We start from the raw sequence: 26,651 nt of genomic DNA on the forward strand, positions 1-26,651 counted from the left end.
TTTGTTAAACTTTTTATTATGGACAGTGATTTCTGTGTTCGAAGAAATCATCAAACACTCCAAGGTTGCAAAGATGTACTTCAATATTTTCTTTAAGGAGTCTTTTAGGTTGAATTTTTATGTTTAGATCTACATCCAATCTTGAGTTAATTTTTGTATCTGGAGTGAAGTATTGGTCAAGTTTTTCTTTTTTCTTTTCTTTTCTTTTTTTTTTTTATGTAGACAGTCCATTAGTACCATATGAAAACCACATACCTCTGTTTCATTGGTGTCTTTATTAAAGATAAATTTACTACTTTTCATTGTGTAGGTATCTACTTCTGGACTTCCTATTTTGATTCATCTATTGTCTTCCATATCAATAATTATTATAGCTTTATAGCAATTCTTAATGCAAATCTTGCAAATTTGTTCTATTTAAATATTTAAAAAAATTATTCTAGGTCATTTGCATGTCATTATAAATAGTATCAGACCATCAACTTATACAAAAAATAGCCTACTTGAATGTTGGTTGGAAATATGTTGAATCTATAGAATTTGGAAGAAACTGATATTTTACAAATCTTCTAATCTATGAATATGATGTGTATCTCCACTTATGTAGGTCTTCCTTAATTTTAGCAATAAGAGTTTCAGGTAGAAACCTTCTACAGTTTTGTTAAATTTATTATGAAGAATTTTTCTTGCTGGCACTGTAAATGGCATTGTTTTTATTCTCCCACCCTCACCCCAATCTATCATCAATAGGGCAGCTAAATTATTATTATTAAAAATAAAATCAGATGTCATTCCTCATTTCATAACCAATAAAGTGCCTCTTCTATAAGCATAATAAATACCAATGTCATTTTAATAACTTAGAAATTCCTACCTCATCTCCTTCCATTATTCCGCTTATTCCTACTCTCTTCCAACCATAGAGGTCCTTGCTGTTTCTCCAAATGCCTCCCTCCTCAGGGGCTTCATTGTCATTTCCTTGGCCTGCCACATCCTACCCCCAATATGTGCATGGCTTCCTCCTTCACTGTCTTCAGGTCTCTCCTCAGATGGCACCACATCACCTTACTCCTGACCATCCTTATATGAAATAAAGCTGACTCACCCCCTCAGCACCACCCCATCCAAAATATCTGGGTGACCTTACATTTTCATTTGTTCAAGCAGGATGCTCCAGCTCAATGCCTGCTGACCTGGCTCCCCATCTAGTTTTCAACTCCTTTCATTCTAAAAAGTTTCCCAATTTGAACAATAAATTACTTATCACCCTATCCTTACCCTGATTCACTTTTCTTCCTAGCCTTTATCAACTCCATGTCATATAGTACTTGTGCACATTTGTTTGTTTTCCAGCTTCCCCAAAGGGACTGTAAATTCCATGTGACAGAGTATTTTTTATTGTTGGCTGCTTTTATCTCCATCACGTAGACTATAACCTGACTTAATTTATCATGCTAAGTAAATAATTAATAAACATACTGGCTGAATGACTTCAGGAATTCACTTCACCATTTGAACTTCTGTTTTTTTTTTTTTTTCTCCTCTCTCTGTCAAAGGAATTCCTAGATTAAATGAGGTCATTAAGGGCATTCCAGTTCTCAAATACAATAGTTGCTTGTGAAATCCCACTTCTTTCTGATACAAGTTACACTTAAGTCAACAGTTGCTCTGTGAGGAGGGGGAACATTAGAGCAACTTTTTTTGTAAGCCAGAGTAATCATCTAGAGCAATAAAAGACGTTGTTCTAAAGTAGAATTTCACTTAAGAAGCATAGATTGATTTAAAAATAATTTCTGAGATGATGACTTGCCGGAAGACTCAAGCATAATCCTTGTTAATCGTTTTCTGACCTGAGTTTTTTTCCATACATTCTTGTAATATTAAAATATATATTTATGGAATGGGCAAAGTTATTTATGGAATTCATCTTGTGATGAGCCCTAGATTTCTATATCTAGCCCAGACTTGTCCCCTGCACTCCAGACTCATATATCCAAATGCCTGTGAACTCTCTGCTTGCATTTCTAATAGGCACCTCAAATGGAACATGTTCAAACCTGAGCTCCTAATTTTCTCCCTGAACTTTCTGCTCTCAAAGTCTCTCACTTCAGTGGATGGTGGCAGTTCCATTCTTCCAGTTGCTCAGGCCAAAATTCTTGCTGTCATCCTTGATTCTTCTTATATCTTATACCCCATATCCAATCTATCAGCATGTCCTTTTGGTTATCCCTTCAGATGCACCAACTATCAGACCAGTTCTCACCCTCCTGCACTTTTGCCCTAGGGAAGTTAATACTGCGTTTCTCTGAATTACTGCAGTAGCATTTTAACTATTTTCCCCTGGCTTCTGCCCTACTCATCCCTCAATACCCACCCATGTGTATTTTCAATAAAGCACTCCAGAAGATCATTCTAAGGCCTAAATCAGATCGTGTCACTTCTCTGTTCCAAGTCCTCTAATACTATGCTGAATAAAAGTGGTGAGAGTGGGCATCCTTGTCTTGTTCCAGATTTTAGTGGGCAGGCTTTCAGTTTTTCACCATTGAGTATTATGTTGGCTGTGAGTTTGTCATCAATAGCTTTTATTATGTTGAGATATGTTCACTCTGTACTCACTTTGGTAAGAGTTTTTATCATAAATGGCTGTTGAATTTTACCAAATGCTTTTTCTGCGTCTATTGAGATGATAATGTGATTTCTTCCTTTCTTTTGTTGATGTAGTGTGTCACATTGATTTAGTTGAGTATGTTGAACCATCCCTGTGTCCCTGGGATAAATCCAACTTGATCGTAGTGTATAATCTTTTTTATGTGCTGTTGGATTTGATTTGCTAAATTTTTGTTGAGAATTTTTGCATCTATGTTCACTGAAGGTATTGGCCTGGAATTTTCTGTTTTGGTAGTGTCTTTGGTTTTGGTATCAGGGTGATGGTGGCTTCACAGAATAAGTTTGGGAGTGTTCCTCTTCTTCAGTCTTTTGAAAGAGTTTGAGAAGGATTGGTATAAGTTCTTCTTTGTATGTTTGGTAGAATTCCCCAGTGAAGTCATCCAGCCCTGGACTTTTGCCTGCAGGGAGATTTTTTACATTACTGATTCTATTTCACTTCTAGTGATTGGTCTGTTCAAATGATCTTGATTGAGTTTTGGTAGCCTGTATGTTTCTAGAAACTTGTCCATTTCTTCTAGGTTGTCCAATTTGTTGCCCTATAATTTTTCATAGTATTCTCTTACGTGTTTTTGTATTTCTGTGTTGTTGGTCATAATTTCTCCATTTTCATTTCCTATTTTGTTTATTTGTGTCCCTCATTTCTTCTCGGTGAGTATGGCCAAAGGTTTGTCGATTTCATTTACTCTTTCAAAAAACCAGCTCTTGGTTTGATTGATTTCCTAAGTCCTCTAATTGCTTCCATCTAACTCTAAATGCTATGTTCCTGAGAGGGACCTATAATATCTGTCACCCTGCTGCCTCTCTGACTTCATCTTTTACTACTTTCTTCTTGTTCTTTTTGTTCTAGTCAATGTGGCAGGGAACACATTACATACCCTCTCGCCTCAAAAAATCACTTGCTATTGACCTTGCCTAGAATACTCTTTCCCGCAGAGGTCTGTATGTCTTGATGTTTTACATGCTTCAGGTCTCTCCTCAAATGTCACATTATCAGAGTGGCCATTCCTGTGCCCTCGATATAAAATAGCAAGCTTCCTCCCTTGTTCCCACATTCCTTATTTCCTTTATCCTCTTCATTTTTGTCTGCTTAGTAGTTAGCTCCATCTGATATACTGGAACAACACAGTATATTTTGTGTATGCTTTTTGTCTGTCCCCCTTTCCTAGAATATAAATTCATGAGGTCCAGGGTTTTATCTGTTTTGTGACCTCCGTATATCTCTCCATCCCCTGGAACTGGGACTGGAACATAGATGTTCAATAAATACTTGTTAAATGAAAGAAGCAGTAAATCTATTTATTAAACAAACCTGTTATCCAGTGTTCTACTTCCCCTTCCAGTCTTAACTCCATTAAAAAAAAATGACTCCTTGATAAGGTAAACTTATTTTAAATGAGTTATCTTTAAATTAATGTGCATTTAAAACTGTTTTTTTAAAAACTTGTCTTTGAAGCTTAGAATATGCACAAATGCAAGCAATGTAAAATGCCCAATCAGACTTGTAAGAATCATCCTCTGACTGACCAGTAATTGCTCCGAGTCTAGAGGGATGGCAAGGTTGGATGTCAGTCCTTCTTAGCTCTCAGAGGAGAGGAGAGGGCTGGTGGAATCAGAGGTGTCTTGACGCTTTCCCACTTTTTCCAGTGCACCACACACTTCTTGCTGTTTTAGTTCTTCAAACAACGCACAGAACGTAGACCTTACACTACCTTCTAGTTCTCCAGTACAGCACTCTACACAAGAACTCAAGACCTTCCCCACCAAAGTGTTTTTTAATCCTGGAAGTGCTGTTACTTGTGTTAACACCAAAGAGGATCTGGAACTTCATCTAGTTCAACCTGACAATTTTCTAAGTGAGGAAACTGGAACTCAGGGAGATGAAGTGACTTATCCAAAAACCACTCAGAGCTGGCCTCAGAATCCAAGTCTCCAGTTTCTCATTCCTCTTAATCTATACTCTACTGTATTCATCAGCCTGTGAGTCACATGAATTAAATATAGGAAATAACCTAGAAGTTAACAGTAGGACAATGGTTACCTGTATTCTTATGATAGCTTACTACACAGCTATTAAAAATCATCACATAGAAATCATTAAATGACATGGGAAGTATTTGTAGCATAGCTAAGTGAAAAAAGTCAATCACATAACCTCAATTTTATAAAATTGTTGTGTAAATGATGAGAAGGCTTTATACATCAGTAATTATCAGTGGGCTGACTATACATCAATAAAATAATTATCAGTGGTTACTTCTGGAAGATAGGATTAGAGACTTTTTTAAACTTGTTTTTACACTTTCATAATTCCAAAATCAATACATTTAAATAAAAGATCATTTGAACATTCCTCCTGTATCACACTTCTCATAAACTTTAAGGTCTGCATTTTAAACATGGGAATATATTTATTTGTGCTAACTTTTCTTATATAAAGAGCATGTGTAAGATATATATGAGGTATAAATGTATAGGAAAATTCAACAAGCTTCACAGATGTATAGAATTCCTAACAATTAAGTCCAAAGACGGAGTGGCTTCTAACTATCTTAACCAGGTATATAAATGAAGAATTTGGGGGGAGAATAATATAGCTTATTAGAATCACAAAGCCTTACTATTTTTTTTAATTCTCGTGTCTAAATATTATACTTAATTATTGCACAAAATTATATTCTTACCCTGCAAAAAGGTTTTTAAATTATTTGAAGCCCTGTAGATCATCATAACACAAAATTCTGTTAGTCTCTTCTTTGCAACTGCAGTTTTGCCAAGTCATTTCAGAACTTTCATATAAACAAATAATGCTCCAGAAGAAAATGACTATGCATGGTTTTGTTTCGCTTTGTTTTTGCTTAACATTTGCATCTCAGCTGACATTCATAATAATCAGTTTATAACTAATGTTTAGATGAGTAAAATGACTTCAGAGAGTCTAAAAAGCTTGCCAAACATCATCCCTCTAGTAAGTGAGGGAGCTAGGTTGAAGCCTAAGTCTCCCTGTGCATAAACTTATGTTATGCTGTCTATACAGAATATTTTATTTTTATTTTTTATTAAAGTATGGTTAATTTATCGTATTACCTTAGTTTTAGGTGTACAGCATAGTGATTCAGGATTTTTGCAGGTTATACTCTATTATACATTATTACAAGATAATGGCTATAATTCTCTGTGCTATACAGTATATCCTTGTCACTTATCTATTTCATACCTGGTAGTGTGTATCTGTTAATACCATACCCCTAATTTGTCTCCCACCCCGCCCCTTTGGTAATCACAAGTTTGTTTTCTATATCTGTGAGTCTGGTTTTTTTTCAAGTACATTCATTCATATTATTTTTTAGATTCCACATGTAAGTGATATCATACAGTTTTTGTCTTTCTCTAACTTATCTCACTAAACATAATATTCTCTAGGTCCAACCTCACTGCAAATGGCAGAATTTCATTCTCTTTCATGGCTGAGTAATATTCCTCTGTGTGTGTGTGTGTGTGTGTGTGTGTGTGTGTGTGTGTGTTTGTAAAATGTAACCGTCTTCTTAATCCAGTTGTCTGTACAAAATATTTTACATTTTACACTAATTTGGTGGTATTTCTTTATACAAGTGAGAAAATGGGGATATTCATCCTAATCTTTCACTCTTCTTAGTCCTCTCAATGTGCCATCTCTCACTAGCCAGAACTTCTTGCTTTAGCCAGGGCTCTTCCATGATGCAGATATGAATTGTCATTCTACCCCCATCACCATGTATCTGTCCTGTACCAGAGCCCACATGTCTTAGGCCTCGGCTAGATACTTGTTTCCAATCAAGCATGCTGAGGACATCCCTTGGATATCCCTATTTGGGCTTCACATATTTTCTATAGAATTCATTGCATTGTCTTGTAAGTATGGGTTCTAGTTTTTGTTTGCTTCACAAGATTATGAGTTCTTCACAGGCAGGAACCAAATCTTATTCATCTATTTGGAAATACCCAACACATAAAATGAAATCTTCAGGTAAGCTAAACCTCCAGACAAACACAACTAAGTTAAAGTTACCAAAGAAAGAAATCATTATTATTCATAGGATCTGATGCCAGCACCCAATAAAGTAAAATTCACAATGTCTTGTCCTAATAAAAAATATAGCAAATAAAAGGAAACAATACATCCCATTAGGAGAAAAAACAAAATTACATCAACTGAAATTGCCTAGATATGACATCCATAGATGATACATTTAATAAAGTCATTAAATCAGTTGTTATAACTATATTTGTTATTTTTAAGATGGCAATAGTCACCCAGGTTCTTAGTCTTTATAATTATGGTTTCCCTGAACCTCCTGTAGGCCCAATACACCTGCCAATGGCATTCTCCTCGTCTAGCACCCTGCCTAGTTTACTGCAGTTTGGTGCTGAACAGCTGCACTGAAATCCTGTGTCAGGACTGTCAGTGCTCCAGCTCTCACCAGTGATGGACTCCTCATTACCTGTTGGTCAGTCCTGAAGTCTCATTTTAAGATCTTCTTTTTAACTGTGATTTTAATCAATTTGATTTTGATGTCCCCGGGTGTAGATGTTTTCATGTTTCTTGTGCTTAGTTAGGGTTCATTGAGATTCTGGGATTTATAGCTTTACAAAATTTGGAAAAATTTCAATAATTATTTTCCCATCTAATTTTTTTCTGGATCCTCTTCTCCCAACCTCCACCCCTGCCCTCCTTGCCCATTTATTCAGGGACTCCAGCTGCACATGTATTGGTCCCTGTAAACTTCCACAGCTCCCTGATGTTCTGTTCACCACCCCCCACCCCCGCACTGTGTTTCACTTTGGATTGTTTCTGTTCCTATGTCTTCAAATTAATGAATCTGTTCTTCTGCAATGCATGCAGCCCACCCAGTGTATTTTTTTCAACATAGGCATATTTGCATTTTTAGGTGTTCTTAAGATGAATTTAACATATTTAATCTTTCTTCTAGCTTCTTGAACATATGGCGTAAAGTGATAACGGCTCTTTTAACGTCCTGCCTGCTAATTCTATCATCCATGTTTTTTTCCTGAGTCATTTTCAATTGGTTGATTTTTCTCTCCTTTTAATGGGACATTTTTTCCTGTTTCTTTTTATGCTTGGTAATTTTTATTGGATACCAGTCTTTTTGAATTTTACCTGTTGGATACTAGTTATTTTTGAACTCCCACAAACATTCTTAAGATTTGTTTGAGGAAACTGTTAACCTGCTTGGAAAACAGTTTGATCATTTCAGGTCCTGCTTTTAAGTTTTGTTAGATGGGAGCAGTGAAGAATTTAGTTTATGCTGTGCAAAAGCTTTTAAGTTTAATTAGGTCCCATTCATTTATTTTTGCTTTTACTTGCTTTGCTGCAGGATGTAGATCCAAATAAAATACTGCTATGATTTATGTCAAAGAGTGTTCTACCTATGTTTTCCTCTAAGAATTTCATGGTTTCCAGCTTTAAATTTAGGTGTTTAATCCATTTTGAGTTTATTTTTGTACATGATGTTAAAGAATGTTCTAATTTCATTCTTTTACATATAGCTGTCCAGTTTTTCCAGCAAGACTTATTGAAGAGACTGTCTTTTCTCCATTGTATGATCTTTCTTCCTTTGTCCATGAGTGTGTGGGTTTATTTCTGAAAAGCCCACATGTTTTATTTTTCGTCTGTGGGATTACTGATTTTCACTGCCTGAAGGCCAATGTCTTTATATATTTTATTCAGTGTGTTAACTATTGCATGCGAGAAGGTAAATTCACTCTGTTACTTCTTCTCATTTAGAAGCAGAAGACTTCCCAAATCTCATTTTAGAGTCTGCTTCCAAGAGTCATACCTGCTATCAACTGTTCTAGGATAGTTCCCAGGAAACTCTCACACTCTGAGATTTACATACACGTGTTTATTAGTGAATGTTCTCAGTAGCATCTCTTAGAGTGTAAAGGAAGCAGGATTGGGCAGCAGGAGAAACTGCAAGGCTGCTGTAACAGAGGTCTCCGCCAATGTTGAGGGAGCTCGAAAAAGAGAACGACCTTTCAGAGTTGTCCCAATTATATCCCTTCCCTTGCACACAGTACTGAGAGGCAGGAAGACCTCAGGGAGAAGGCATAACCTTGGGCTGAGTGAGGGAGCTTTCTCTGGCAGGGGAGGGAGTGCCTCTGTCCAGCATCAGTACCACCACATCCAGCACAAGGTGATTGCAGCATTATACGAATACCGGTCATTTTGTATCCTGATGAAGTGTTTTATTACAGTCAGGAAAACTATTGCTTCTTATTTAAACAGCTTATCAAAATGGAAATTATTTTTCAGCTAGTATCATGAAAATATCATTTCCTTATTCTCTCACTTTTTAAGAATCTCTACTCAGAACTTCCTTTCAAAGACAATTAAAACTATAAGTTAAAGTTTGCTCAGTAGGATGAGGCTTTCCTGGCAGGGTCAGCTGCTTTCACACCTGCAGATCCAAATCTTCCATAACTAGTGGGCTCTGGAGGGACTGAACAGTAGGGGATGAAACTGAATCTGAGGTTGCAATTTATAATCATGTTTTCAAGGGCATATAGTGAACATTTTCTGGTATTCCTTTTGTTTGAAGGAGGCAATGTCATGCAGAACTTAAGAGTGTACACAGGTAGAATGTTCCAGTTAGCAAGGTGAAGAAGCTCTGGGGATTTGCTGTACCACACTGTGCCTACTGTTAGCAATACTATATTGTGCACTTAAAATTTATTTGGAGGATAGATCTTGTATTAAGTGTTCTTACCACAATAAATAAAATAAAATAAAATAAAATGCAGTGCACTCTGAAGCCAGACAGTTCCCATTTACATCCGGGCTCTACTCCCTCTGTGCTTTGGACTTTGGGCAAGGTGATACTGATTTCTAAAGCTCACATTCCTTCTCTATAAAGTGGGCTGAGTGTAGCACCTTCTAGGGTTGTGATCACTGAGGGAGGCAGAAGCAGAATAATGTGGTTACAAAGAACATGGTTCTGGCACCAGATTGCATGGGCCTCCTGTCCTGCCTGATACTTACTGATTTAGTTTAATCTCTGCTTGTTTTCTTATTTACAAAAGAGAGATTGTAATAATAGCATGTCCCTAGGGTGTTTATGGGAGTTAAGTGAATTAATACAGAAAAAAAGTTTAGTAGAGTGCCAAGCATACAGTAGGGGCTCAGTAAATGTGAGTTCTGATTATTAGCCATTGAAAGGGTTTGCAAAGTTTGACCTGAATTTGGTGAAGAAACATAGAGCAGGCCCTGCTGTGAGTGCCCTTCCAGGCTAGTGAATGAGAAGGGCCAGGGCAGAAGTAATGATCAAAATAAGGCTGAATACTACAAGAAGTTTTTTAAATGAACAAATAAAGCTCTGTGGAAAATAAAGGAGAAGGATATTAATTTCGAAGGAAAAGTGACAATTAAGGACAGAACTTGAAAGGGCAGTTAACCAGAACCGTAAGCAGAACAGGTAGAATTTACACTTCCTCTTCGATTACGTTAAATGTAGGCAGCTTTCTAAGTGACCTAATTGCAAAGAGGTGGCCAGCAGCACTGTCTGTATAATTTCCTGTGGCTGTGGCCCCAAGCTTCTGCAGCTGCCCAGAGCTACGGTTTTAAGAAACAGAGATGCTGCCCCTCTCCTTGGCCCTCTCCCTGCCCCACCTCTGGCTCAGTTCCAGGGATCTGGGACTCCCAATGGCAAGTGGAGAAGTGGTTACCAAAGCTGACTTCCCCCTTTCAGCAGATCTCCAGGCAGTAGGAAGAGAGAGCCCCCGCCCGTTCTGTTTCTGCTGGCTTGAGGAAGTAAGTACAGCTAACCACTTCCCTGTGGAGCAGGGGTTACTGTTATCTGAAGTCAAATAACTCTTCCTCAAAATGTTAAGTACAGGCTTAAGAAAGGCTCCACTCTGGGTAGCTCTAATAAAATACAAGCCCTGTTTCTCAGCCTTTGAGACTTGTCAGACAGCAAGAGAACTTGGAATTCCCGGAAGTGAGTCGCAGGGCAATGATCTGGACTTGCTGTGCTCGGGAGTGACTCTGAAAGTTTACAGCCTGGGTGGTTAGTCTGGAGAAGTGCAGACAGCAAAGCTGTGGAGGCAGGCTGGTCTTGCTCTGCCACCTGCCCTGGATCAGACAAGTCCCTTTACCTCTCTGCCCTTTAGCTTCTTTACCTGTGTAGAAAACAAACGTGTTAAGTGTCATTATCTGGGTGCTGATAATGTTCCAAGCACAATATTTGAGGGAAGTATTATTCTTTTCTTTTCACAAATGAAGAAAGTGGAATTCAGAGAGTTTAAATAACTTACCCAGGGTAACTCAACTAATAAGAATGAGTATTTTAATTCAGGTCTGTCTCTCAAGCCTGTGCTCTAAGGAGCTGTCACCCCTCTCTAAGCCAGGCATGTCACAGGAGCTCAATAAATCACAGCTACTATTAACATTTCAAAATGACATTGACTGGGATTACCATCTGCACATAAGAATATAGGTTTCAAAAAAGCATAGATGTAGGGCCAATTGTCCTTTTGCACTGGCATGTACAAATACCATCTTGCAGTTTATAGAGGAACATTTGCCTCTTAGAATTGTGATCTGACCAGAGTTTGGCATCAGAAAAAAGAGAGATTCCACGTCTGCACGCTGCAAACATAATGTAATAAAGGAGACAGAACACTGGACTAGGAATTAATAAGCCCTTTATACTTTAAAAACAAATTTTTATTATCTCATTCCATCCTGGTATAAACTCCCTTGTTTTTAATCCTTGTTTAATAAAGAAAACAGTCTCTGAGTGGAGTAGTGGAAGGTTTGGCGTAAACCGGTGCTCCTTCCTTTTAATGCTTCTTGTCCAAACTCTATCATTAAGTAGCAACTTTGGCAAGGCATTTCTCTTCTCTTGGTCTGGGGTTCTTCATCTATAAAATATGCATGGGCTGTAGATCATCTGATTTCCAAGACTTTTCTTCTCTAATGGCCTTGGCATCTTGCAACCATCAACTGTGACTTCAGGGATGGCCCTTGCTCAAGAGAAAACTCAACCATCCATGGGTTGGTTGCTTAAAATTGTGCTATTTCTAACCAGTATTCTTTGCAGATGCTTATGGCTATGCTTGATGACTCTGATAAGATTTAGTGTTAAGTAATTTTTTTTTAAAGTTGATCCTTTACTTTATCTCAATTCTGGGGTGAATGAGGCAGGGCCCTTAAGATGTCTTCATTGTCTTCACATACACAGCTGTTTGTAGGGCATTTCTTCAATCATAACATTAACGTATAGAACTACAAAGACCTCGCTGTCTGATTATCATCTATGTAACCCGCAATAGTAAGATTGGGACAGTCTGACAAAGCAAAGGCTATGCTGAGTGGAGAAGGCTGAGCACTCATTTGTTAGAGCAGTTGAAAGATTTGCTTTGCAGGAAGCTGCTTCTTCCCTGTAGAGTTGGGCTCCCAAGCAGTGTGCAGTTCCAAGAGCAGAAGGAATGTCTTTGTTAAAGACGCTTAATTATTTCTAGGCTCATGGAAGAGGCCAACTAGTGATAGAGATTCTCAACCTCAGGCCTGTACATAGTTAAATCTCTCTGAAATGAGGTTGTGTTGGGCCAGAGCAATATTTAGTTTTATTTTAATGAACTTTTAGCTTCATTCACTCATGTTATCCGTCTACTCCTTGAAGGCATCTGAGCTGTCATCTCTGAAATTAGGGGCCCCTATTTGTTGTGCTTTTGGTGTGTGCCAAACATTTCACATATATCTTATTCATCCTCAAAATAGAATTGTCTTACCTATTAGCATCTCCCTGTTTTACAAGTAAGTAAACTGAGGCTCAAAAGGAAGAACTTGCCCAAGGCAAGGTACCCTATAAATACCACCAGGATTGGCTGACCCATTAAGCCTCCAGCTTAATGGGTCTTGGCTCGCTTGGATTCCTGTCATCTGGCTCCAGTGCCTTCCCAAGTGAGTGTTTTAAGGGCCACTCCATTCCATGACATGGATTTATCCTTTCATGTCAACAACCCAGAGGGCCGACTTATTTAATCACAGACATCATCATTACCAAACCTCAAACGACTAAGGGTGTCACGATCCTGCCTTCCCTGCAGGGATTCCTCCTGCACCCAGTGGATTCATTACTGAACCCACGATTTTCAAGCCATTGGTAAATTCAGTGTGTCCATAATGTCTCCTTAATTGTTACTGAAGGAACTTGTTCCCCGGAGAGCAGACCTGGGGAAAACGGACTCGCATAGTATTCGTCTTCAAAGAGTTGAAAATCCAAGAGAGAGTCGATATACGTCTACGGTTTCAAAGGGCAACACCTGGCAGTGTCAACCCGATAGGAAAACAATTTATCAGATCTTCCCATCAATCCTACCGTCAAATCCATGCCCGCGGCGCCTTCCTCCCCAGACACTCAACCCCTAGGTTTCCACCGGCATGTGGCGACCTGAGCTTTCGGGCTCTCGCACCCCCACTCTCGGCGGTGGAGCCGCTCTCGCTAGAGGCGCGCTGGCACCTGCACCGCGCGGCTGCGGGACGCGCGTCGGCGTCTCCTGGCAACGGCGGACGCCGAGCCAGGGTCGCAGAGCCTACTCCGAGCTCCGAGCTCAGCCCCTGCCATGACCTCCAAACAAACCAGAAAGAAAGAGGTGCATCGTATCAACTCGGCGCACGGATCGGATAAATCTAAAGAGTAAGGGAACTCTGTCTGCCATCCCACCCCTGGTTTAACCCCTTAGGCCTTTCCGCTCCTCCCTGTGCTGCTTCCCTGCAGCGAACTCTGCCATGGCAGGAGTTTAGCTGGTCTCCTCGCAGCGTCTGTACCTTCTGTGGGAACCCAGACCCGGGAGATTCTTGTCCCTATTTCTCCTCCATGCACACCTCGATCCAGAACCGTTTATGTCCAGCAGTGACCAAATTCATAAGTAAATATGACTTTGAATCACCAAGAATAATCATGCCAGGTAACTGAGCTATCAGCTTTTACATTAGATTAAATTATTTCTGTTTTATGTATTCGCTATTTCTCTGTATCAGCAAAAATGAAATCAACTATTCTAGGGTTCACCCTCGCACCATTTTTTGAGACATTGATCATGTCATTTTTTATTTGGACATTCAATGTTTTCTTCTTTAAATGAAGGGCCATTTACTTAAAATTGTTCCCACTCCAACATTCCCTGTCCTGCCTTCTCTACTTTATTTTTCCCTCCAGCTCCAAACTTCCATGATTCTTTCAGATTTTTTTAACTCTACTAGTTCCATAATAAGTGAGGGAATTTTATATATAAAATTTATACTATATATAAAAATATAGTAAAATGTTTAAAACTTAAATTTATTTTTCTAGTTGGAAGTGTCATCTTTTTAAAATTTCATCTTTGAGAACAGTATTTTTTATGGTCCTAACAACTGTCACAAATTATACCTTTCATTATCGGTACCTAATGATAATTAGAAATGATAAACCATTTTAATCAACTTGAAAACTAGTATGCACTGCAAAAATGCTTTCATTACTTAGATGCCACTAGAAGGATTTGAGGATTTGTAGTGATACCAGAACAAATATGTGACCTTCTTGAAAATATTAAGTATAATGTTTTTGTATTTTAATAATGCAAAAAAGGGAAAAGGAAGCATGCAATTTAAGTATTAAGAGTTATTAGAAATGTTAATGGTTACACTTGAAGTGCTAAAATATTTGGAACTTTAACGGAAAGTTTGAGATAGAGACACAATTTGGTGTTTGTAGTCCCCAAATTTTGTTCCACTTCCAATAGCACATTAAAACTAAGACCAAACAAACATATATTGAACATTTATTTGTTGAACTAATAAGAATTATACAACTTTCAAGATTCTTTATGGTGATAAAATATTATTAGACCTCTTTCTAAAACAGAACAAAATATATTTCTTAAAGCTCAAGTTAGTCTATCTTTACTTACTGAAATGCCATGCAAATGTCATAGAATTCTCAAAAAAATCAACATATTTGCCTATACAAAAATTTGAAAACATCTATTCCCAAGTCAAATTATGATTAATACCATGAAAGCAACATAAAATAGAAAAATAAATATCTTACTGAGAATTAAATTGAGTTCTTGGTTATCCCAGCTTCAGAGAGAGCTGCTCCAGTGAAACCATGCAATAAATGGTTGATAAATAATAGATGATATATTCCTCTACCACCAGAGATCTGAAAGAAAAAAAAAAAAAGCACAGGCACACACTATGGGGGAGAGGAGAGGCAGTAGGGAGGTTTTTTTTATATTTCCAGGTCTAGTCCTTATAGCTCCACAGAAAAAAGGCAGAGAGGTAAGAGGAGGAGCAGGGCAGGTAGTAATCCAGGATTCGCAGTGAGTTTTGTGATTTCCCCAGGTAACCTCTTTGGACCGCAACAACTAAGGTCATAAGTACTCACAATTTAAAAGGTGACCCCTTGGGACAGAAACTTCCCTAGAGAAAGGCCTACTTATGTTCCTTTCCCAACTATTTAATGAGCACTTCTCATGCGCAAGTCACTGGCTGGCTGGGAGAATAAGAATTGCAAAACAGGGTACCTGTCCTTGGATTTATGATCTAGCAGAGGAAAAACTAAGATTCAAATAGATATAACTAAGAAATATACAGTAATGCCAAGTTTGTCAGGGAGAACTTGTTGGAAATAATGGAAGGAACCACATACTGGTGTAGGGTTAGATTCGAGAAATCCTGACATTTCCAAAATGATGCATCAGAGAGGAGGAAGATCACTTCGGACTGGAGCTGACCTTTCATCACCTCCCTCTAACAGCCATTCTCCAATTTTGAAAGGCACAGGCGAGTGGGATGACTAGTGCAAGCAATGGAGATGTTTGAGGCACAGAAAGACATCCAGGTTGGCTGGAGCAGAGGGGCTTCATATGAATGTACTGGCACATCAAGGATCCAAGCTGAGTATGCCGCAAAATGAGAGGGACAGATTAAGGAATTAGAACTATATGTGATGGGGAAACATAGATTATTTTCAATATCAACATGATGATTTACTAGGTATAATTTGACAATTGTCTGCATGGAATTCATGCTGAATTAAGAATCAGGCTAGCAAGAAATGGGTGATGATAATGGGAGGTAATGCAGGAATGCATGCTTCTGGGAACTCTCCAGGATAGAGAGGAACCTTTTTTTAAAGGAGAGAGGAGGAGATCAGTGGGGACAGAGCAGACCTGTAAGATGTTTGTGGTCAAAGATTACAAAAGCCAAGTTACTGATTTTCCGTTGCAGTGGTGATGTTGTCCAGGTGATGATACTACCATGTCTGAAAAGAGAAGGGAAAAAAAAGTATAAACGAAATTCAATGACAAGTGTCTGAAGGCCTTGCCTTGTTTATTTTTGCAGTCTCTTCAGGGCCTGGTACAATGTGTCTTCAATAAATGAGCGTACTTTAATTGAGATAAAATGGGAATCGTGTGTGGCAGCTTGGCCATTAAACCCTGTGACTCAGAACCAGAGACAGACTGTGAGAGCCCAGAAGGAAGAGACCCGTTAATCATCCCAGGACAAGGGATAACACTTGGCGCATATTAGGGCAATATAAATGTCTGTTGCATATTTTTTAAATATAAAAATCTCAGCAAAAGCTCGGCTTAATGAGGATAGGACTACTGCCATGTTAGTCTTAGTGGGTGGTCTGCCACCAGTCCTCCTTTTGAAAAAATCTTAATCTGAGCATTTGTTTAATAATTTGTTAAGATTTGACATGGGTTATAAATCATTCCAGACAATGAAATCTTTTTGATTTAATCAACCAATTTCTATTTTGTTTAGTTTGGAGGAGAAATCATACTTCATTGTTACCTAAAAAATTCAGAGTTATACTTTGAAACTCATAGCACTGTTGTTAATGCTTCTAGATGAGCGCACTAATATTGCTTCAAATAAAAGTGGTTATTTAAAAATATATTAGTTGACTTTAATAGTACTTTGACATTTCCAGGTCACAGACTATTGAAATTAAGGCACTGAATAATCTATAAACTGATTAGGATACTTAATGTGAGATAAAATGACTAAAACCTGCATCCAAGACGGATTAAAAATATACCTTTGATATGATTTGTATAATTTGATATAATTTGTATAATCTGAAAGATTGGATAGAAATATTACTAATCTTTCTCACTTTTACCCTCAACAAGGAAGACATGCATATGTTGTCAGAAGTATTCAACTAGGCGCTTTGAAATTTTATTACATTTTTTCCCAGGGTAGGTCCAGGGTAGTTAATTCCAGGGTCTAAGTCTATAGCCATGCTAATTTGTATGGCCGAATTAACATATGGTACATTTTTAAAGTAAGCAAATACTTTTTTTTTTTTTTTGGCTGGTGCCAAAATGAATACCATACTCCAAATATTTTGTGATTATTTTTATTCCATCCTTCTGATCTGATGAGTTTCAGAATTACATGTATTACTTCAGTTAAATTTCTCAAAAGGTCAGTGTGCCCTTTTTGTCCCCATTTCCTCACTTCTCAATCTTTGATTCAGGGAGGAAATGTGTCTAGTTTAGTTATAAATTAAAGAGAAAGGCTACTCCAGGTCATCAAAACTTGTGCATACACAAGACAAGAGGAGAGGAAGCAGGAAGAACTGAGGTCTGTTTTGCCTGCTTTTGCCTCAGGTGTGAGCAGAAACACACTGAAAGTTTAACCAAGTGAGGTCAAGGTCAAAGGTGAAGGCTGAACTGTGCAAACTGCTAACAGGTCTTTTCCTCATACTATTGTAATGCATTAATTAGAAATTAGGGACAAAACCACATGTTCACTCCACCTTAGGTCAAAGTCTAGTGGGGATTTGGGATTGGTTTGCACCATAGACAAATAACTAGGTTAGGAAAAAAGAGTTGGTTTAAAAGAAAAAAAAAAAAAAAGTTAACTAAAGTTCATGCATGTATTAGCCCACAGGTACTATGGGCCCGTTTTTTCTCTCGTGGATCTTGGTTAAAGTCATTATGGACACTATCACATGTATTCACATATCACATTTGTCCTTGCTCTTTATAAGCAGCAGCTTTGCTGCTGGACCGTGTCGGATTCTGGGAGATGGCAGAAGCTAAAGGTTCTAGCGGCCGGTGTACATTGGGATCAGAGCAGCAGAAGCAGCCCTGTCCTGTTCTGCTCTCTCCCTTTGGTTCATTCCTCCCTGTCTCTCAAGAGGGTTCAGCTGCCTACAGGGGACCGTGTGTCACTCCAGCTAAATCTACCCTCTTTTGTCCTTTCTTGGAGTACTTCTTTCCCTCTGACCTGCTCCTGCTTTGTTTTCTTTCTTCTACACTCACAGTTAAGTCATTCTTCATTACATTACATAAGTCTCCTCTTCCTTAGCCCTCTTGATGATCTGAAACAATCATCCCTGACCAAGGACGACTAAATTAGCATCTGTGGTCCTGTGAAGGAAAAGCCCAGCTGGGCTAATGAGCTAAGTCACAAATCTAAGTGTGATAAGTGTCGGTTTACTGATCTAAGTTCTGCTGGGCTAACTCATAAATCTGAAGTTTAGGGTCAGTTTACTGGGCTAACAAGCTAACTTGTAAATCGAAGCTCAACAAGTGTCAGTAACGTGATCTGTTCCAAATTGATAAGCTCCAGTGTACTGATTCCTTGCTTTTTGTTGTTTGAACCTTATTGGCTAATAGCCCCATACTTGTAATTAACCCTATAAAACCTCATGCGCACGTCTTGGAGGTGCTCAGAGCTTCAGAGCAGAAGCCCCTCTGAGCCCGCCGGCGTAATAAATCTGAGTACTCCAACCCTCCAAGTGGTGCTTGTTTCTTGGCTGGCCTGTCATTTCCATAACATTTCTTCCCCTGTAACTGAGCTCGAGTTCAAGTGGCCAGATCCCTTGGATGTGCTCTTTTACTCCCAGAAAAATATGTCCAAAATGGAGGTCTTCATTTCCTCTCCCAAAAGCGTAGATTTCCCACGTTCCTTTTAGAGCATCTTACTACCATTCTCCCTGACACTTTGAGTCTAGAGAGCAGTCATTTTTTACCTTCACCCTCCTTTGCCCATATCTAGCTGGTTTCCATGTTCTTTTGATCTTCCCTTCAAATTGCTTCTCTACCTTGACTCAGCATTTGTTGTCTTCCCTGACATCCTCTAGTTAGAGCCTTTATTAACTCCCATAGAACCACTGAGAAAACATTCCAATTCCTCTGTAATACTATTAGTAGTCTTACCACACCATTCCACTGAGTAGGATGTTTTTCAAAAAAAAAAAACAAAAACAGAGAGATAGAGGGAGATTGAAAGAGAGAGTGAGCCAGCTACAGTATTTACATTCTTCCACTTTTCTGCCTTTGTGCCTCTGCCCATCCTCTTTTCTCTGTTTATAATTGCTTTTGCCCAAGCCCCAATTCCATCTATATCTTAAGATCTGCTTTTTCCATATAGCCATTATTTGCTTTTTCTAAGTTGGGAGCAATTTTTCCCCCTCTTCTGTGCTGATGAAGGACTGTTTTTAACTATTTCACTTTTGCCTTTGCATCTTTGTTATTGTGTGTATTTATTCTCATTAATTTTGTTATTTGAGAATATAAACTAAGTCATTGATTTTTTTCAGAAAATGCTATTTTATTTTATTTACTTTTTTCCTCCCAGTTTTGGTGAGATATAATTGACAGACAGCACTATATAAGGGGAAGGTGTACAGCATCATGATTTGACTTATGTATTTCATGAAATGATGACCACAGTAAGCTTAGTGAATATCCATCATCTCGTGTAGATACATCACTAAAGCATTAGGAAAAAATTTGTTTTCCTTGTGATGAGAACTTTTAGGATTTACTCTTAAAAACTTTCATACATAACTTACAGCAGTGTTAATCATATTTGTCATGCTGTACCTTACATCCTAGTACTTACTTACCTTATAACGGGAAGTTTGTACCTTATGACCACCTTCATCTAACTCCACCTTTTCCACACCTATCTATGGTAACAACAAATCTGATCTCTTTTTCTATGAGTTTTGTTTGTTTATTTGTTTTTTAAGTATAATTGACCAACAACACTATGTTAGTTCCTGGTACCCAAAATAGTGATTCAATATTTCTATACATTTCAAAATGATCACCATGTAACTCTAGTTACTGTCACCATACAAAGATATTATATAATAATTGACTGTATTTCCCACACTGTACATTTCATACCTGTGACTCATTTATTTTGTAATTGAAAGTTTGTACCTCTTAATCTCCCTCACCTATTTATCTTCATATTCACACAAACACTGTGTATAAAAAGATAAATTTTGAACTTTTCAAGTTAAATACCCAATTAAATATTTTTAATCAAGCCAAGAGAATAAACATTGACATCAAAACCTAGCTTTAACTATTTTTAATTTTTTAGAGGTTGCCATTTATTTTCTGACATATTTAATATTTCTGAAGAAGAGGGCTCAGAATGCCCATAACCCAAATTAAGACAGTTGTGTATTCTATTCATATTCTAATTCCTTCAGGATATTAGCTGACACTATTTAATAAGGCATGCTGGTTGCACATTGCATAAATAAACTGCCTCCACTATGAATAAAATCATGTCTTTACCCTGAACAGCATGCTTGAAGAAAACAATGGCACAATTCCAGACCCTCATTTTATTAAAGTTTTAACATCTTTACAGTGAAAGTAATCTAATTAAAGCATATATAGCAGCATATGTGTGTGTGTGTATGTGTGTGTGTATAAATAAGATTCTGCTGCTTTTTAAATTTTTTTTCTTTTAGACGTCTCTAATGATTTTGTGCCAGCTAAAGTTTTCTTTGGTTTTTAACTCTTATATTTATTTCTCATTTTATTATATAATCTTGTTAATTGACCTAAGAATTTTTTTAGATCATTTTGTCATCTTTGCTAGGTATGTGATTAATGAGTGATTTTAAGTTGCAAAAAGTTATTTTATTAGTGTTTTATTAATAACCAGATTATAAAACATACTAATGCAAATATAAACTACTCTCAATATATGTAAAGACAACTTTGACTATTTTTCAAGTCCAAATTATGCAGAGTTTAATTTACCAGGGATAGGTATACATGAAAGGGAGAATATGTAGAAAAAATACATTTTGTTGGATATGATTTTGTAATCAAATATATCATACACTCTAGATCTAATTCAAATATGTATTTTGACTCTAGGAACAGATAGTATTGCTATCACAAAGTGATGTTTGGATTTCCCTAAATTTGCCTTTTAAAATTCCCAGGCTTTTCTTATTCTTTCTTTAAAAAAAAACAAAACAGGTTTATTGATATAAATTTGACGTACGGTAAATAGCACATATTTAAAGGATGCATTTTGATAAGTTTTGATGTACATGTACACACATGAAAGCATCGACACAAACAAGATAATGAGCAGATCTACCATTCAGAACAGTTTCCTTGATCCCTTGGTGGTCCCTTCCTTCTGCCCTGCCCTGATTGCAGTCCCCAGGCAATCACTGGTCTGTCTTCTGTCCCTATAGATTAGTTTGTGTTTTCTAGAGTGTTTTATAAATGGAATCATAAACTTCCATCTGTATGGCTTTTGTATGGCTTCTTTCGCTCATCATAGTTATTTTGATATTTGGCCATGATATTGCCAACAATTAGTATAGAATTAGTATAACTTCTTCCCTAAATGTTCAAGTAGATTTTACCAGTGAAGCCATTTGGGCCTGGAGTTTTCTTTGTAGGAAGGTTTTTTAATGTTAAATTCACTTTACTAATAGATACATACAGGGATATTCAGTATCTCCAATCCAGTCTATCTTTTCTTTAATGAGTATTTTTAGTTTTCAAGGAACTGATCCGTTTCATCTAAGTTATCAAATACATGACATAGCTGTTTGTAATATTTCCTTATTATCTTTCAAATAGCTGTGGGATCAGCTGTGATGTCCCCTCTTTCATTTCTATTGGTAGTTTGTATCTATCTTCTCCCTTATATTTTTGATCAATCTGACTAGAGTTTCATTGATGAAAGTATTGGCTTTTTGATTTATTGATTTTTCTCTTTCATTTGTATGTTTTCAATTTCCATTAATCGGTCCTAATTTTTTATTAATTTACTTTAGATTTAACTTGTTCTCTTTTCTTAAGGTAGAAACTAAGTACATTGCTCTGAGACTTGACTCTTCCAATATTTTGCGTGATAAATTTTCTGTGTATTGCTTTAGTGGCATCCTGTACATTTTAATGAGCTGTATTTTCATTTTTATTTAGTTCAAATACTTTTATAATTTCTTTTTTGATTTCTTTGTTAACACATTAGTTCATCATACATATTTTATTTAGATTCCAAATATCTTGGAATTTTCCAGGATTTTTTTGTTGTTGTTAATAATTTTTATTAATGATTTTTTTTTTTTTTTTTTGGTTAATGGTTCCATTGGTCAGAGATAATACTTTGTGTGACTTGAGTTCTTTTAAATTTATTGAGACTTATTTGATGTCTTACATTACGGTCTATCTTGAGAAATGAAGTATGTGTTCTTAAAAAGAATGTGCATCTGTATGCTAAAGTGTTCTGTAAATTAATCAATTAAGCTGATTTTGATGGATAGTGTTCTATAGTCCATATCTTCTCAGCCTTACTGATTTTTCATCAGCTTGTTCTATCAGATATTATGAGTGATATTCCTATCTTCCACTATGCTTATGAAATACAATTGACTCTTATAGGTCTATCTGTTTTCACCTCATGTATTAACAAAATTTAGGATTATTACATTATCTCAATGAGTTTTCATTTTTATCATTTTGAAATTACATTTTTAATCCCTGATAATATTCTTTGTTCTGGAATCTACTTTTTAAAATATTTATCTTTATTAATGTTAACCTGATATACGTTTTCAATTCTTTTATTATTTGTATCTTTATATATACATAAAGGATTTCTTATAGATAGCATTTAGTTGAATCTTGCTTTTTATCTAATCTTACAGTCTATCTCTTAATTTGGGTGTTTGGACTCTTTATATTTAATGTGATTACTAATATTGCCAAGTTTAAATCTATTATCTTGCTATTTGTTTTCTCTGCTCTATCCTTTGTGTCTCTTTTTCTCTTCTGCAATATATTGGATAATTTTTTATTTCTATTTATCCCTTTTATTGACTTTTTGTGTTCTTTTGCTGATTACTGTAAACTCTTTGCAGTTTATAGTACACATCTTTAATTTATCATCCTTTCTTTTGATGATATGCCAGGCACATTTAATATAAAAACATCATAATAGTATATGTATTCACCTCCCAACTTTATGCTATTGTTTTCATACATTTGACTTTTATATATGTTATAAACCCGATACTACATTATGTTTGTGTAAGTAGTTAATTGCATTACAAAGATATTTAAATAGTAGAATAACTTGTATATTTAGCCATGTAGTCACTACTTCTGATGTTCTTTTTTTCTTTGTATATAGATTCATATTTCCGTCTGATATAATGTTTTCTTCTGCCTGAAGGCCTTCTTTTATTTTTTACTGTGGAGAACTTCTACTGATGACTGCTTTTAGTTTTTGTTTTTTTAATGTCAGAGAAAAGTGTTTGTATCACTTTTATTTAAAAGAATATTTTCACTAGGTGTATAGTTCTAGCTTGACAGATTGTTTTCTTTTAGTGCTTTGAAAATGTTGCCCATTTGCTTGCATTGCTTTTAATGAGAAATTTGCTGGATTCCTTTTGTTTCTTTCCCTGCATGTAACGTCTTTTTTATCTAGCTCTAAAGATTTTTTTATCACCATTACTTTTGAGTCATTTGCTTATATTGTACCTTGGCATAATACTCTTCATGTTTCTTGAGTTTGGAGGTAATTGAAGTTCTTGAATTTGTGAGTTTATCATTTGCATCAAAATTTTAAAAATTTTGACCATAACTTTTTCAAATTTTTTTCCTATCTCCTATCCTTCCTTTGATGGCACCAATAACACTTAGATTATTTGAAGTTTTTCTAGAGTTCACTGATGCCCTATTTATTGTCATTTTGTGTGTGTGTGTGTGTGTGTGTTCCATTTGGATCATTTCTATTGCTATTTATTCAAATTCATCAGTCTTCTTCAATATCTAATCTACCATTAAAATCCTTCTTATGTATTTTTTCTCAGGCATTTTAGTTTGAGTTTTCCTTTCAGGTATTTCAGCTTTTTTTTTTAAATCACAAATGCATGAGAAATTACCCAAGGCCTTAAAAAGAGTACCCCAAGGAACTGGAAGACTCACATACGGCCAAGACTAGACCTGTTTTTATCAGCTGCAAAACCCAAAGCTAGCAGAAATAAAAGGTATAATAAAATTACAACCAAGATAAGCAAAATAAAGACTAGAAAAGCAATAGATAAAATTAAAAACACAAAAATTGGTTCTTTGAAAAGGTCAACAAAATTGATAAAACTTTAGCTAGATGGACTAAGAAAAAAGGAGATAAAACTTAAATCACTAAAATTAGAAATGAAAATGGTACATTATTACCAATTCTGCACAAATAAAAATAAGTATAAGAATTCTATGAACAATTATATACCAACAAATTAGTTAATTTAGATGAAATGGATAAATTTCTAGAAACACAAAACCTACCAGACTAAATCACAAAGAAATAAAAAATCTGAATAGACCTATAACTAGAAAAGAAATTGAATCAGTAGTCAAATGTCTCTCAACAACAACAACAAAATCTCTGGAGCTGATGGCTGCACTGGTGGCTTCTACCAAGCATTTAAAGAAGAACTAATACCAGTACTTCTCAAACTTCTGCAAAACACTGAAGTGAAGGGAATGCTTTCCAACTCACTCTATGAGGCCAGCATTAGGCTAATACCAAAGCCAGATAAAGATAGTACAGGAAAAGAAAACTGCAGATCAATAGCTCCTAAAAACATTGATGAAAAATTATCAACAAAATGATATCAAACTGAATTCAGTGACATAGTAAAAGTATTCTACCCCATGGCCAAGTGGGATTTATTCTTGGAATACAAAGATGGCTCAATGTGTAAGAATGAATAAATGTAATACACCATATAAACAGAATGAGGGAAAAAAAACACATATGATCATCTCAATTGATGCAGAAAAAGCCATTGACAAAATTTAACATTCTTTAATGATTCAAAAAACACACAACAGACTAAGAATAGAAGGCAACTACCTCAACATAATAAAGCCATATATGAAAAACCTACAGAGGATATCATACTCAATGATGAAAGACTGAAAGCATTTCCTCTAAGATTAGGAACAAGGCAAGGATGCTCACTTTTATCATTGCTATTCCACATAGAACTGGAAGTTCTAGTCAGAGCAGTTAGGTAAGAAAAAGAAATTAAAGACATCCAAATTTTAAAGGAAGAATGAAAAATATCTGCAGATAATATGATCTTATAGGTACAAAACCCTAAAGATTCTATAAAAAAACTGTTATAACTAATAAATGAATTCATCACAGTATCAGGATACTAAGTCAACACACACAAAAATCAGTTGCATTTCTATAATGAACAAAGAACAATCTGAAAAGTAAATTACAAAATAATTCCATTTATAATAGCATCAAAAAAGAGTAAAATACTTATGAACTAACTTAACCAAGGATGTGAAAGACTTGTAAAGTGAAAACTACAAACTATTGCTGAAAGAAATTAAAGACATAAATAAATGTAAACATATCCCATGTTCATGAATTGGAAGACTTAATTACATTTTAATGTCATTACCACCCAAAACAATCTACAGATTCAATGCAATCTGTATTAAAATCTCAATGATTTCTTCGCAGAAATAGAAAAATCCATCCTAACATTTTTATGGAATGGGTGAGCCCCTGAAGATCTCAGGAGTTCTCTCTCCATGAAGCTCTCTCTTCTAGTCCTCTGTACTGTAAACTCTAGGCTGCTTTGGTCTCCCCCAAACTCTCATCTCCAGCTCCTCTTCTTAAGGAATCTGTTGAAATATCCTGGGTTAAATATCCCTGCACTGCACATAGAAAACTCTCTCAGGGCCATAAGCTGAGGCAATTATAGAGCTCATCTTATTTGTCTCTCACCTTTTGGTAATCACTGTCCTTTATCACTTTATGACTGTGTCTTGAAAACCAGTTTTCTGTGTTTTACCCAGGGTCTTGGTTGTCTTAGTGGAAGGGTAAATCCAGTCCCTGTTACTTCAGCTGAAATGGACATGGTGTGTCTCAGGTTAATTACTAAAATTTTATATTTTATTTCTAACTATTAAGATGACAGCTTTTAAAAACAATCTTTACAGATATGTATCCACAGATAATATATTGCAAGTGTGGATAGAATTCTTTTCTTAAAAATAAAACTCCAAATTGGATATAATTTCCAGTATATATTATATTTTTTAAAATTGGTTTTTGATGTGGTAGAGACATCATGATACAAAAGGTTCAATTAAAAGAATGCAACTTCCAGACCTTATGAAGATTACTTTAAATCAAATTTTCATAACTATTATATTGTTCTCACTTTTGAGTCATATTGCAAGTTCAGTGTTCCTCAAGCTTCCTATTTTAAACCAGTGGTCCATTATGGGTAAATGTTAAATAATACGTATATCCAAGAATAAAATGTTTGTCTTGGCAAAGTCAACAATAATACACAATAAGGTTCCAGCTCCTCAACAAGACTCTCAGTGGGGAGCTGCCTGCCAACTTTGTGTTTCTCTCCAGCTTGATTTCCCCTCACCTTATACTACATGCTTACCCAGTACTGAAAGGCTCATAGTTCTCTGCACTCACTCTGTTGTTTCTTGCCTCTGTACTGTCTTGTGTGTTGTTCTCCTTTCTTAGTGGTGTCCTTTCTCCTTTTTCAGTCTAAAAAAAAAATTGTGTTTATCCCTCAAGACAGCTCAGATACTATTTACTGCAGGAAGTTTCTCCTAATTGCTTCATATTGGGCACAGAGCCGCCT

At 36.3% G+C, this 26,651-nt stretch overlaps 1 protein-coding gene across 1 annotated transcript in view; it reads left to right on the plus strand.

Annotated features, from left to right (window-relative positions):
* Positions 1-13,256: 13,256 nt before the first annotated feature.
* The window catches only part of ADGB (androglobin), a 147,584-nt gene continuing 134,189 nt past the window's right edge, over positions 13,257-26,651 (plus strand). The window contains exon 1 of the mRNA XM_032485112.1: positions 13,257-13,361. Coding sequence (XP_032341003.1) covers positions 13,288-13,361 — 74 coding nt within the window. The 5' untranslated portion in view covers positions 13,257-13,287. The remainder of the gene's footprint in view (positions 13,362-26,651) is intronic.

Source organism: Camelus ferus, chromosome 8, assembly GCF_009834535.1.
Source record: "Camelus ferus isolate YT-003-E chromosome 8, BCGSAC_Cfer_1.0, whole genome shotgun sequence".
Taxonomy (NCBI): domain Eukaryota; kingdom Metazoa; phylum Chordata; class Mammalia; order Artiodactyla; family Camelidae; genus Camelus; species Camelus ferus.